The following is a 15,604-nucleotide window of genomic DNA, read 5'->3' as shown; positions in this document are numbered from 1 at the left end:
TATCAGAGAGAAAATAAGGAAATATCACCCTTATTTGAGATATTTAATCTTACTTAGATTTCCGTTTTTGCAGTGTATATATGTTATATTTATTGTTATATGTAATATATATTAGTAATACTTTATTCAAATGATATTGAGTGAGTGTCAAACAACTATAATAATTGTCTGCTAATTGATAATGGATGATTAATCATGCTGCCATATATAGCCTGATAGTGTGTGCACCACGTCCCTCCCTGCTACTTACATGCAATATTTCAAGTCTGCAGCAGGCGTGACCTTGGATGCCGCTCGCTCACGTCTTTCTTCCTGCAATATGTTTTTACTTGTTGCTTGGATTGTTCCTGATGTTGCCGTTGCAGTCTGGCAAACATCCCCGTGCTGCCCTTTGAAGCTTTGTGTGACGCCGTGTGGGAATTGTGACACCTTGCTTCCATCAAAGCGCAGGTGAGAGGCAGCACTCGTGCGCATAAAAGACGTGGCCGCGTCACGCCGACAGCGCACTGACAGCAAGGTCACCATTTGGGACCTTGGACCACCAGACAGTCTAGTTTCTTTGCTTCTAGACCCAACTTTTTGACGTAAAATATTATATTCTTGTTGTTTATTATTATAAAAATGGTGCGTTTCTTCATCATCATCATCCTCCTCCTCTTTTTGTCAACTCTGGCAGCGGCGGGGTTCCCTTACAACACTTTGGAGCGCGTCCACAAGGTCTCCAAAGAGTTTGAGTCTTCTGGCAGTGGACCAGGTGAGTCGGTGCAGGGGCGAGTGCGGGTGGTGCAATTGGACCCACGTGCCGCCGCGCTGCAGTCCGGCCTCTTCAGGAGGGGCCTGGCCTCCAGGAGAGCCCCCTCCCTCGGCTCCAGACTGCCCTTCCCGGCGTTCCTCTCTCAGGGGCGACCCGGTGCGGGCTCCAAGGCCCCCGGGAGCCCGCTGCACCGCCTGCAAGCCGGGAAACCCGCCGAGGCCGACCTGAAGAAGAGACCAGGCCTGCACATGTGGCAGAGAGCCATCCAGAAGGGGAACAAGATGGCCGTGTCTCTGCCAGCCACCTTGAAGGACGCCAAACAGACGTGCACGGCCATTCCTTTCATTCAGGTAGGATGCTTTTACCAAAGAACCAAAACCTCCGGATGCTGAAACCAATCCAATATATTTGAACATCAGGTGGAAAAGCAAATGAGCGTAATATAAAATAATATGTCTCATTAATAATTGATTCATTTTTACAATATGCCGAGGCCCAATAAAAAACATGCAGCTGGCCTACAACGCCCCTTGGGCCGCACTTTGGACATCCCTCATTGTAAAACTATTACATAAAAAATCCCTATGAGGACCACGTATCCTTCTTGTGTTTGATAGTTGTGATTAATTTATTTATTTACAACCCTGCGCTTGTTTTAGTCTAAATGTCATGATTAATAGGGCTGTGATTCTTTGAGCCAGCAGGCACAAGACATTGAAACAACGTTGAGAACTTGTTGAATTAGGTCCTGACGTTGAGCAACTCTAACCTAATGTTGAAACATGCTTTTTGACGACGTTTAATCAATGTTGGGTTCTGACGTTGATTTGACCATTGGATTTTGGTCATTTCCCAACAAATATTCTACAACACAAATCTAACATTGAAACAACATGCCTTTTGACAATGTTTAATCAATGTTGGGTTCTGACGTTGATTTGATCATTGAATTTTGGTCGTTTCCCAACCAATATTCTACAACACAAATACAATGTTGAAACAACATGCTTTTTGACAATAATTATTCAATGTCAGGCTGCGACGTTGATTTGACCATTGAAATTTGGTCATTTCCCAACCAATATTCTACAACAGTGGTCCCCAACCACCACCGATTGGTACCGGGCTGCACAAGAAATAAAAAGAATAATTTAAAAAAAGTAGGTTTTTTTTGTTTTTTTTAATCAACATAAAAAACACAATATATATATATATCAATATAGATCAATACAGTCTGCAGGGATACAGTCCGTAAGCACACATGATTGTATTTCTTTATGAAAAAAAAAAAAAAAGTCTTGTCTTGTGCCTGCTGAGTAACGATTCGATTCAGAGTGGACACCCGATTTAAACCGATTCCCGCAATGTATTATTTGGTTTAATAATGACAATGAAAAGTCTTTTTAAAAATTGACTTATTAAAAAAAATGTTAACATTTTTTTCCGAATTTTTTGGGGAAAATTATGAATCAATTTAGAATTGAGATAAATAAGAATAAAATAAAAAAAATGTGTGCACCCCTAATAAATCCAATATTTGCAAACAAATGCAATGTTATTGTCAGAATGTCGTAGAAAGAGATCTTTGAAATGGGTTACTTGAATGCACTACAATTATTTGCTCAAAACTTGCTAAGAATTGTATCTAAATGTGATTAATCTTGTATATACATGATTAGTGCAATACTTTTTTGTGATTAATCGCATGAGTTACTCAATGTTTTTGAGCAACTTAAATCAAACGTTGAAACAACATGCTATTTGACGACGTTTAATCAATGTCAGGCTGCAACGTTGATTTGACCATTGAAATTTGGTCATTTCCCCACCAATATTCTACAACACAAATACAACGTTGAAACAACATGCTTTTTGACAATGTTTATTCAATGTCAGGCTGCGACGTTGATTTGACCATTGAAATTTGGTCATTTCCCAACCAATATTCTACAACACAAATCTAACATTGAAACAACATGCTTTTTGACAACGTTTAATCAATGTTGGGTTCTGACGTTGAATTGACCATTGATTTTTGGTCGTTTCCCCACCAATATTCTGCAACACAAATACAACGTTGAAACAACATGCTTTTTGACAATGTTTATTCAATGTCAGGCTGCGTCGTTGATTTGACCATTGAAATTTGGCCATTTACCAACCAATATTCTACAACAGTGGTCCCCAACCACCACCGATTGGTACCGGGCCGCACAAGAAATAAAAAAAAAATAATAAAAAAAAAGTTTTTTTTGTTTGTTTTTTTAATCAACATAAAAAACACAATATATACATTATTAATCTGCAGGGATACAGTCCGTAAGCACACATGATTGTATTTCTTTATGAAAAAAAAAAAAAAAAAAACCCACTCCCCCGGTCCGTGGGACTAATTTTCAAGCGTTGACACCCGATTTAAACCGATTCCTGCAATGTATTATTTGGTTTAATAATGATAATGAAACGTCTTTTTAAAAATGTACTTATTAAAAAATAAAAAAGTAAATTTTTTTTACGAATTTGAAAAAAAAAATTATGAATCAATATAAAATTGGGATGAACAAAAAAAAATGAAAAAAATTGTGCACCCCTAAGGAATCCAATATTTGCAAACAAATGCAATTTTATTGTCAGAATGTCATAGAAAGAGATCTTTGAAATGGGTTACTTGAATGCACTACAATTATTTGCTCAAAACTTGCTAAAAATTGTATCTAAATGTGATTAATCTTATATATACATGATTAGTGCAATACTTTTTTGTGATTAATCGCATGAGTTAACTCATTGTTTTTGAGCAACTTAAATCTAACGTTGAAATAACATGCCTTTTGACGACGTTTAATCAATGTTGGGTTCTGACGTTGATTTGACCATTGATTTTTGGTCGTTTCCCAACCAAAATTCTACAACACAAACTTAACGTTAAAATAACATGCTTTTTGACGACGTTTATTTAATGTCAGGTTGTGACGTTGCTTTAACCACTGAAATTTGTTCAATCCCCAACTAACAACGTGGATCCAACGTTGGACATCAATGTTGTGTCAATTTACAAATACAACTATTATGCAATGTTGTTTCAAAGTCAGTTTTAAAGGACATGTATGTATAATCAACGTTGTATCAATGTCTTGTGCCTGCTGGGTAACGATTTGATTCCGAGTGCACACGGGATTTAAACCGATTCCCGCAATGTATTATTTGGTGTAATAATTATAACGGAACGTCTTTTTTAAAAATTGACTTATTAAAAAAAAAGAAAAAAAAGAATTTATTTTCCCGAATCAATTTTTGAAATTCATAAATCAATTTAGAATTGGGATGAATATCAATCACAATGATTTCTTGTGCACCCCATATGAATCCAATATTTGCAAACAAATGCAATGTTATTGTCAGAATGTCATACAAAGAGATCTTTGAAATGGGTTACATGAATGCACTACAATGATTTGCTCAAAACATGCTAAGAATTTTATCTAAGGTTTTGTCAAAAAATAAATTGTGTGATTAATCTTCGTATTTACATGATTAATGCAATACTTTTTTGTGATTAATCGCATGAGTTAACTAATTATTTTTGACAGCCCGAGTAAGTAGAGGAGATTTCTGTGAACATGAATGCTATAAACAGAGCGGGTAAAATGTGCAATTATGGAAAAATTTAGGAATCTTTTGGATGTGGTAAATTGTCGGCTAAATGTTTTGTTGTTTGAATGTTTTGAGAAATGTAGAAGTGGTAAGAATTTTTAATCTCTGAGGTAATTTGTGTTACGGAAAATGTACAATTTCAGGAAGAGTGGTCATTTTATGGCTTTGGAAAATTGTCAGCCTTAATGTTTTAATGCTGGAATGTTTGTACGGTTTGAGAAATGTGGAAATGTTTATTTTAATGAGAACTTTTGAAAAACACACATTTTTTTTGGAATGTAGAGAAGAGAATGTTTAGAATGAGTTGAATGTTTTGTTGTTGGCTTGGTTTTATATTTGGTTTTGTTATTGGTTTTATGTATATACATAAGTATATTTATATGTATGTATACATATATTCATATATATGTATATATACATACTGTATATGTATATATATATGTATGTATATATATACACATATATACGTATATATGTGTATATATATGTATATATATATATGTATATGTATATGTATATATATATATGTATGTATGTACAGTATATACACATATATACATATATATGTGTTTATATATGTATATGTATATATATATGTATATATATATATATATATATATATATATATACGTATAAATGTGTGTGTGTGTATATATACATATATATATATATATATATATATATATATATATATATATATATATATATATATATATATATATATATATATATATATATATATATATATATATATATATATATATATATATATATATATAAAATAACAAGTTAACTTGTGTGTTTAATGATCTCATTAATCCCAAAAAATTATCTCATTAATCATGTATATACGCAGATTAATCATGTATATGGTAGATGGTTACCTGAAAAGCTGAGGGATATTATTTGGTCAGTGATCAGAGGAATGCATACATCAGTGCAAAGATGAATGAGGAGACTTTGACTGATGTGCTCGCTGATATATTCCACTTCCAAATAAACCCTGTAGAGGACTGTTACCAAGTTTGGAGCAAATAAACGTAGTAGGTACATCCAAGTACACACTTTAAAAAACTTTCCTGTATGACATTCTGTGACAACAAAATTGCATTTGTGATCAAATATTGGGTTATTTTATAACTAATTTTGGATTATGCTCGCGAGAATAACCTGTGATTAATCATGATCAATCCAAATTTAAGGGTGATTAATCTCATTTTTAAAAATATATAATTTGACACCACCTGTTATATTATGTACTTGATGTTTATTCTTCCCGTAATGCTATTTTATTTATTTTATGTGCATCAAACGGAGTTTAAACAAGGACTGTCCTCCTCCCCAGCGTGTGACAGCCGAGGGTTGCCCCACCGTGACCGTGCACAACAAGCTGTGTTTCGGCCAGTGCAGCTCCCTCTTCGTCCCCTCGGAGACGACGGACCCGGCCGGAAGGGGCTCCCACCAGCGGACGCCCTGCTCCCGATGTGCCCCCTCCAAGGCTCACACTGTGACCATCCCCCTGCAGTGTGGCGGGGAGGTCCGAGAGAGGCGGGTGATGCTGGTGGACGACTGCAAGTGTGAGACGGGCCGTGAGGAGACTGCTGCTTTGCCACACATGTAACCGCTTTATGGCGTTGTTGTTATTGTTGTCGTATCAGAATTGAGACGGTAGTATTTACCCTCATTCTCATCGTGATATCATGTCCATTATATGGATACACCTATTTGTGTCTTGCATTACTGGGGTTTGATTTGATAAGTTGCTAATCAATGGCTCCAAATGGGACTACTTATTGAAATAACAAACATTGAGAGCCTTTTTGATCAGCACAGTAGGAAGGGGATTCATATGGCCCCTTTCATTGCGGTTTACCTGACACATGAAACGGGACAAATTGGGATGGTGCACTATCCACTTTCGCCGCCAGATGACAGTAGACTGTTGAATGTCTTAAAATGTGTTTTGTGGCACTTCCTACTTTGACCGCAGCGTCAGTTGCTATGTAGAGTGGCGATTTCCATAATTTCAGCAGACTGCATGGCAAAAATTAATAATCCCCCCCCCTCTTCCTGAAATGCGAGATCCACCCAGGAATGGGGCCATATGAATCCCTTCCCTACTGTAGTGGTTGTGGCCCTCAACAACCGCGTATAGCAGGGGTGTCCATTCTAAAATCATTATTACAAAAAAAAACTGATAAATTGAGCAATAAAAAAAAACAATTCAAGCCAATACCGATACAGATAACTTCCGGCTTCTCAAAAAACGATACCAATAACCAATTAACTTGTTTTTATTATAATTTTTTTTTAAAGTCAATTCAACTTCTTTTGCGGCAGGCGTCTTCCTACGCTTTCAAAACACGGTCCTTTCATGTGGCTACTAAGGTTTGATGTGTTGAAGCACGATGCTATTTTTCCTCCTCGCCGTATGTATTTGTAGAACATTAGCAGGCGAAATATCTTCCTCTGAAACGTAAAGAAGTTCAAAAACGACCGACGTTATGTTTGTTTACACTGAGCTCTGGGTAAGTTTCTGACACGAGTAGGAGAAAAGGAGCGCTTGATTTGCTCACCCGACCCTCGCCTTATTGGAGCAATTTTTTTAATAGTTGGTTGTATTGTAGTCTGTGCACACCTTTCTATGTGGCTGGCTTTAGGACAGTTTTTTTTCTAGTTCTTCCTAGGCCTTCAAAAATACACAGTCTGGCTAAAAAGGTTTGATGTGTTGAAGCGCAATGTTTTTTTCCCTTCGCGGATTATATTTGTGGAAGATTCAGTACAAACAACACGAAAAATGTCTTCTTCTGAAACAGTAAAGTTCCAAAAGATCGACGTCATGTTTGTTTACACTGAGCTCAGGCGTACATTTACAACACAATAAGGAGAAAAGGAGCACTTGATTTGCTCACCCTAACCCACCTGCAGCACAAAACGGTTAATCTTGCCTCATTGAAGCTATTCTTTTTATATACCTAGTTCTTCCTAGGCTTTCAAAACACCAATGTGGCGATGCTGTCGTTTTATATGGCTGATAAGGTTTAATGGGTTATGTTATGTTATGTTATTTTCATTTATTATGCGTCCCCCAATCAACGGTTGAAGCGTAATGGGTTTTTTTTATGTCCTCGCGGAAATTATTTGTAGAACAAATGTCTCTGTCTGAAACAGTGAAGAAGTCCCAAACAATCAAGGCCATGTTTGTTTACACTGAGTTCAGAGGAAGTTAACGACGCGAGGAGGAGAAAAGCAGCACTTGGTTTGCTCACCCTAACCCACCTGCTGTACAGCACAATACGGGTAATCTTGCTCTTTGGCATGGTATCCATAATTATTCAATATTTAATTTATAATACACGTTTGTTTTTTTTGTCTTTAAAATACAGTACAGGCCAAAAGTTTGGACTCACCTTCTCCTCATTCAATGTTTTTTCTTTATTTTCATGACTATTTACATTGTAGATTGTCACTGAAGGCATCAAAACTATGAATGAACACATGTGGAGTTATGTACTTAACAAAAAAAAAAGGTGAAATAACTGAAAACATGTTTTATATTCTAGTTTCTTCAAAATAGCCACCCTTTTCTCTAATTACTGCTTCGAACACTCTTGGCATTCTCTCCATGAGCTTCAAGAGGTAGTCACCTGAAATGGTTTCCACTTCACAGGTGTCATAGTTTTGATGCCTTCAGTGACAATCAATTAGACTTAGACTTTGACGTCCTTTTTATTGTCATTCAAATTTGAACTTTACAGTACAGATAAGAACGAAATTTCGTTACATAAACTCATGGTAGTGCAGGATAAAAAAGCAATAAGGTGCATATATAAATAAATAAATATATATAAATAATATATAAATATATATATAAACTAAATAAATATATATAAATATATATAAATAAATAAATAAATAGATTACTGTACAGATAAATATATTGCACTTTTCCACATGCGTCCACGTTTATGGATGTATGTTATATTGTCTTTTTTATTCCAGCGAGTTAATCCATTTTGGGGGGAGTTGAGGGGATAATTTAATTATGATGCGTTCAAGAGTCTTACGGCTTGAGGGAAGAAGCTGTTACAGAACCTGGAGGTTCTGCTTCGGAGGCTGCGGAACCTCTTATAATAGTCATCACAATAAAGAAAAGGCATTGAAATGAGAAGGTGTGTCCAAACTTAAGGCATGTACTGTGTGTGTATATATATATATATATATATATATATATATATATATATATATATATATATATATATATATATATATATATATATATATATATATATATATATATATATATATATATATATATATGTCTAAGGTCAGGAAAAAACACAGAGGCGATATCATCCCTACAAGCCTGTTTTGCAGGGGATTTTAAGGGATAAAATCCCCTGACGAGCAGGGAAACCTGCGAAACAGGCTTGTAGGGATGCGAAACAGGCTTGCGGGGATGATATAGCCTTTGTGTTTTTTCCTGACCTAACGTATATTTTGCTCTACCCCGTTATTGAGCACTGTAAGACGGATAAACCACAGAAACCTCGACTATACAGGTATATAGGTATATATATATATATATATATATATATATATATATATATATATATATATATATATATATATATATATATATATATATATATACACCAAAAAAAAAAAATATATATATATATATATATATATATATATATATATATATATATATATATATATATATATATATATATATATATATATATATATATATATATATATATATATATATAAAGAAAATTGCATTGGCTTTGAAAATTAAATATATAAAAAAATTGGCCACCACATCCTTAAATTTGTCAGTTTGGACACCCCTGACATCGTGTTTATGCCATGAGCCGGCCCTGATCCCATTGTTGTATGCCCCATCCCATCTAATTGTTGACGACATGATGCATATACATACCCATGTATATATTCCCAGTCATGTGACTCACCAGACAGACGCGGACATCGACGTTCAAATGACCTTCGACCTATCCGAAGCGATCCAATAAAAGAAAACGGTGGTTCAGCGCTGTTCTATGCTGCCTTCTTTATTTTCCCCCTTCCCCACCTCCATGCCAACGCTGAATTAGGAATGCAATTTAGCTCCAGCGAGAACATAAAGAGCATTTGTTGTTGTGCAACCCTCCAACCGGCACTCAGCCACTTTTGTGTGCACGTCGCCGCCGCCTATGTTTTATTAAAAAGCCTCGTCGTGCACACTTCCGCACGTAGCGCTCGCGTCTGAGAACAGCAAATGAGCTACTTAGCGGCGAGCAAACATAATTGTTTCAGCATGGTCCCCTTGAATTATGTATAGGAAGCACCTATTCTCATGCCCAATCTTCCTTTCAGTGGAGTTGTGGGAATTTGAGCATCCTTCACCGCAGATGCGCTTAAACCAGAGGGTGCGCTTGATTATGTATCTTCCCCCTCCCGCTCATCTAGTTCGGGCCCATAAAACCTATTATTCATTTATAGCCCGGCACCTGGGCTTGGTAAAGTGAACTCATCGCACACATCCCGAGATGGATTCCCAGAGGGGCATAAAGAAGGGGGCTCTTTACGTCGCCTTGGCACGCCGTCAGATTGGCTGCTTTAGTCGGCCATTTGCATTCACGCGGGCTCCTCGGCTAAAGTGAAAGCGCTCGTTTGTGCCGCGGGGGTGCATTGAGTTCCTCGGGTTGCATTAGCATGTGATTAGCATTTTTTTTGGGGGGTTGATGGCTATATTTTTCAAGATTGATGGGATAAATATTTGCTCGGGTTTTAACCGTGAGGAATTAGGGGCCACTTGTTTTGTCTTAGGTGGCTTGTGTGACCTCAGTGATCCAATCAGGGAATTCTGCTCTCAGTGCGCTTTAAAAAAAAAAAAAAAAAATAGTTTGAGTGACTGGACAGTCTTTCTTCGCATGAAGCAATCTTAAAAAAAAAAAAAAAAAGAAAAAAAAAAAGGGTGCTTGTTGATTGCGTAAACAAGGCGCACAAGAGAGCGCAGCACTTAACGGGACAGATGTCAGCCCCCTTTTATTTATTTTTTTATTTTGCATTGTGGGATCGGAGCACTCCTGCGTCATTAAGGATGGCCTGGTTCCCATGGCGAGGGGAAGGCAAGGAGCGAAAAAAGGAAGGGCCCGTTGCCAAGTCCGCCGCCTCGGGGATCAGATCAGCGTCACGGGGTGCTAAGTGGCCTAGTTAGCGCTTTAAAACGCCACAATGAGCTGCCTGCTCTTTCTCCCTGCAGTTCTGTGACCGCCTTTTAACTGTCACACACCCAACTCGCCGGGTGCCCGTGGCGATGGCGCCGGCGCCATCAAGGTGTGGCGTGGCGACACTGGCGGGTGTGAGGCCTGTTCAAAGTCGGCGTCAAGGGTTCTCAGGTTTTTAGAATGTTCTTCAGTCAGACATGGAGGGTAAAAGCTGCGTACTTATCAAGAGGGTAGTCTTCTCTCCTCTCAGCGTCAGTTGCAACCACTCAAGTCTAGAAATGGCTGCAGAATTCGGTACTTCCGAGTGTCAATTCCCAGGTGTCATGGTTTGATACGTTTGTTGCATCCGATTTCACATCCGGTTGCAGACTCAAACACCTGGCGGTAGTGTTGTCCCGATACCAATATTTTGGTACTGGTACCAAAATATTTCGGTAATTTTCTGTACTGTTCTAAATAAAGGGAACCACAAAAAGCGTCATTATTGGCTTTATTTTAACAAAAAAAAATCTTAGGGTACATTAAACATATGTTTCTTATTGCAAGTTTGTCCTTAAATAAAATAGTGAACATACAAGACAATTTGTCTTATAGTAGTAAGTAAACAAACAAATGCTCCTAATTAGTCTGCAGTAACATATTGTGTCGTTTATCATTCTATTATTTTGTCAACATTATTAAGGACAAACGGTAGAAAATGAATTATTAATCTACTTGTTCATTTACTGTTAATATCTGCTTATTTTACCTTTTAACATGTTCTATCCACACTTCTGTTCAAATGTAATAATCACATGTTTTTCTGTTGTTTGATACTTTACATTAGTTTTGGATGATACCCCACATTTGGGTATCAATCCGATACCAAGTCGTTACAGGATCATACATTGGTCATAAAGTCCTCATGTGTCTAGGGACATATTTCCTGAGTTCATAAACATAATATAAATAGATAAATAAAAAACGAAAGAAGATTTTGTGATGCTAAAAAACATCGATGTTATCACCAGATACGCTCCTGTACTTGGTATCATTACAGTGGATGTTAGGTGTATATCCACCAATGGCGTTTGTTTACATTGTAGCGTCTCCGAAGAGTTGGTGCTGCAGGGAATTCTGGGAATTTGTTCTGTAGTGTTTATGTTGTGTTGCGGTGCAAATATTCTTCCAAAATGTGTTTGTCATTGTTGTTTAGTGTGGTTCCACTATATGGCACATGTTTATGACAGTGTTGGCATTGTTCATACTGCCACTCTGTGTGACATGTATGGCTGTTGATTAAGTATGCCCTTCATTCGCATGTGATCAGTGTTGTTAAAGGTAAGATAGCCGACTTATTGTTTAATGATAGGCCGTATTGAAATCTCGGGCTGACTTTGCCAACAATATTCAAGAGTTTAGGCATCCATTATCATGGCTCCTATATGAAGTGAAGCATGTAGAGCTATCACATGCCTTACAGAGTTGATGCTTGAAATAATCGTACTTGATTTCACTGCTGACTGCGGACAGACATTAGCCGCGAGCTACTTGGCCATGTCTTATAGCAACTCTTCCTGAGGGCTTCTGCATGACACGACGTGGCACTCAAGCCCCACTCACGAGTGGAATCAGTTCTGTCTCTCTGTAATGTGGCAATTTTCCTTGCCAGCAAAGCAAGGCATGCCGGACAGAAAACACTCAAACCAAAAAGTGAGGCTCCGCTTTTCAAAATGCACTAGCCTGATGCTAATTTACATTGGATTTGCAATAGACATGCTATTGGTTAGCATTAGCGATTTTACATGGCGATTTCAACACATCCAAATTCGGTTAAGAAAACTAAAATGAAAACACACGTTACAATCAATAAATGCAACACTTCCACAGGGGGTCCAAGACCCCTAGGGAGTTCGCAGAGGTACTGCAGGGGGGCCGTAAAAGTTTGACTTTGTTGACTTTGTTGATGCTATCAATGCCAGTGCAGGTGAACACATCACAGGAAGCCCTTAGAACACCTGAGGATGTAAGACCGTTTTTTGTTTTTTTTGCTGAGAAAAAAAGTCAACTCATCTTTTACGATTAAAGATTAAAGTACCAATGATTGTCACACACACACTAGATGTGGTGAAATTTGTCCTCTGCATTTGTCCCATCCCCTTGGGGAGCAGTGGGCAGCAGCGGCGCCGCGCCCGGGAATCATTTTGGTGATTTAACCCCCAACTCCAACCCTTTGTTGCTGAGTGCCAAGCAGGGAGGTTATGGGTCCCATTTTTATAGTCTTTGGTATGACTCGGCTGGGATTTGAATCATACATTCGGGATTTAGGAAATTATACATGCAAACCAGCAGGTGGCGCCAAACCAAGCCGGTCAGAGCTTTTCGTCCTGTCACCCGCACACGGATATCCACTGGAAACGTGTTTAAAAAGGTATTGCCAATTTAGCGAACACTTCAGTAGGTGTTATCGTGCTAATTCTAAAATAAATGTAATCGATGAAATCAGGATTCATTTTGTCTTTTTTTTTCTTCTAAAAATGTCTTTGAAAAACTTTTTTTTCATTTTATCCCATCTTTTTAAATGCTAATTGTCAGGTTCAAACACTGATGACATCTATTAAACAGACGAGAAGCAAGGAATCATGCAGAGACAGAGTTAAATTTTGCTCAATTGAGGGGAGACGCTATTTGGGCTGTACTCTAGTTACAGATCCAAACTACGTTCTAAAGTCTAGCCCACGTGCTTCTTCTATTTATTTGGGAGGTCCCTGGTTACATCACTGAAGCTGTCGCTGAGGGAAGGGGGGTAATCTCCAGTTAGACACAATATATGACTATTAATAAAATGCAAATGTGTTGACGCTGGTGATATCGCCCCGTCTCTGCTTTGTCTGCGTCCCGGTACTCGATGTTCAGCCTTGGCAGTCAGCAGGACACAACAATGATACGAGACGACGATTGCCAGCTTTGCACAGATAGAAAAATACAGCTTCAGCACAGTTGATAATAACTATAGCAACGACCGTTAAGCATAAAGTTGTGTGATAATATATACATGATTATTCTAACACTAATTGGCTGTAAAATAAATACAACCAGGTTAGTTTTGCTTGTTTTGAGCTATATTATGAGCTTTACACGTTTCTTGAATTGAAAACAATTGGAAAAAAAAGGGACAAGCGGTACAAAAATGGATGGATGAATGGATGAAAAAAATAATTGAGACGCACTGCTGTACTGTAAGTGGTGGTGCATACTTCTTCTGGCCACTAGGAGGCTCTGCTGCTACCAAACCACCACAACTCCTCTAATGGGCCTGTCATAAGAAAGTGCAAGTAAAGCCCTCTCAGTCCACACATTGGCATGGTGGCAGTCATGTTAATGTAATGTCGTGTTCAGCCACACGCCAGACACTCTCTTGTCACCTGCATTCCCCCAGTAGTGCTTTAGTGCTGGAGGTGTCAGGCTCTGGGTGTGAGGGTGTCTGGACCACGGCTAAGTTTTACCTCCCCACTGGTGCTGCACTACACGCCCAGTGTGTGGTGTGAGTCTGGACCAGCTGGCCAAAGCTGGCTCTGCTGGAGAAGGTACCCCGGGCGAAGCCTGCCAGCCTTCCTGTCTGGACGCCAGCCCGCCATCCCGCCATCCCGCCAGGATGCCTGTTGGCCAGAGCAGGATGCAGATAGGTGAGGCCCGCTGATTTGGACCACATCAAAATTTGTCATTGGTTGTGTCCTTCTTTGCGTTTACCGCCATGTTTGCACAACAACAACCAAATCACTTTTATGTCCATCCATCCATCCATCTTCTTCCGCTTATCCGAGGTCGGGTCGCGGGGGCAGCAGCCTAAGCAGAGAAGCCCAGACTTCCCTCTCCCCAGCCACTTCGTCCAGCTCTTCCCGGGGGATCCTGAGGCGTTCCTAGGCCAGCCGGGAGACATAGTCTTCCCAACGTGTCCTGGGTCTACCCCGTGGCCTCCTACCGGTCGGACGTGCCCTAAACACCTCCCTAGGGAGGCGTTCGGGTGGCATCCTGATCACTTTTATGTGATTTTTTTTTTAGATCAAATTGTATATTTCAAATCATATTCTATAAACTTCATTGTGGCACAGCTATTTAGACTTAGACTTAGACTTAGACAAACTTTATTGATCCACAAGGGAAATTGTTCCACACAGTAGCTCAGTTTCAAAGGATGGAGAGGGTATGGACCGGTGCAATGGTCGTCGAGTGGATCTAGCATAATATTGTGAGAGTCCAGTCCATAGTGGATCTAACATATATAATGCCCCCCTCTCCAAGAAGGAGAGGGGGGCAGAGCAGAAAAGAAACGGAAAATCAACTGGTCTAAAAGGGGGGGGGGGGGGGGGGGGGGGGTCTATTTTAAGGCTAGAGTATACAAATGAGTTTTAAGATGGGACTTAAATGCTTCTACTACTTGTACAATTACCATGTACAATATTACAGCATATGTAACAGCTGCAGCAAAAAAAGGAAAAATATATATGCAGTATAAAATAATCTTAATAGCAATAAAATAAAGTTGAATGTAAAAAAAAGCATTTTGTGGGGGGAAAATCGTGCCAAGTACAATTTTAAGGTAGACAAAATATATGTATATTATACCTAAAACATTTCTAAAAAGAAAATACTGAACATACAAGTGTAAATAAGTTGTTGTTTTGCTTAAAATGTTATATTTGTATTTTAAAACAGAGGAGGCTGGGGCATATTCAAAAGAAACAAAAATAGAAAAAAACAGACATTATATATAAAAATAATAATGGGGCCGAGCCAAGTAATTGAAGACTGCACTGAAATTGGAATATGGGTCAAAGAGGGTCAAAGAGATCTTATTGTAATTTTCATACCCAAGAGCACAAAATTATTATTTATTGAATAGTATACATCAAAATGAAATACAAACATAATTTTAAAGTAATAAATAGCAATAAAATCAGATAAGAACAAAATGTAAGAA

General features: G+C 38.3%; 1 protein-coding gene across 1 annotated transcript; it reads left to right on the top strand.

Annotated features, from left to right (window-relative positions):
- The first annotated feature begins 376 nt into the window (after positions 1–376).
- dand5 (DAN domain family, member 5) lies at positions 377–6,224 on the top strand. The gene is made up of 2 exons (XM_062026130.1): positions 377–1,104; positions 5,754–6,224. The coding sequence occupies exons 1-2, from the start codon at positions 622–624 to the stop codon at positions 6,027–6,029; spliced, it is 759 nt and encodes a 252-aa protein (XP_061882114.1). The 5' UTR covers positions 377–621; the 3' UTR covers positions 6,030–6,224.
- Positions 6,225–15,604: the final 9,380 nt, after the last annotated feature.

This window comes from Entelurus aequoreus, linkage group LG18, assembly GCF_033978785.1.
Source record: "Entelurus aequoreus isolate RoL-2023_Sb linkage group LG18, RoL_Eaeq_v1.1, whole genome shotgun sequence".
Classification (NCBI taxonomy): Eukaryota; Metazoa; Chordata; class Actinopteri; order Syngnathiformes; family Syngnathidae; genus Entelurus; species Entelurus aequoreus.
The sequence above is the reverse complement of the archived record's forward strand: the minus strand, read 5'-3'. Positions and strand labels throughout refer to the sequence as shown.

Bases quoted from the DNA above. Each gene is read 5' to 3' on its own strand.
- dand5 (XM_062026130.1), top strand. From the start codon at position 622: ATGGTGCGTTTCTTCATCATCATCATCCTCCTCCTCTTTTTGTCAACT. The intron at 1,105-5,753 runs GTAGGATGCTTT...CCTCCTCCCCAG, and splicing joins CGGCCATTCCTTTCATTCAG to CGTGTGACAGCCGAGGGTTG.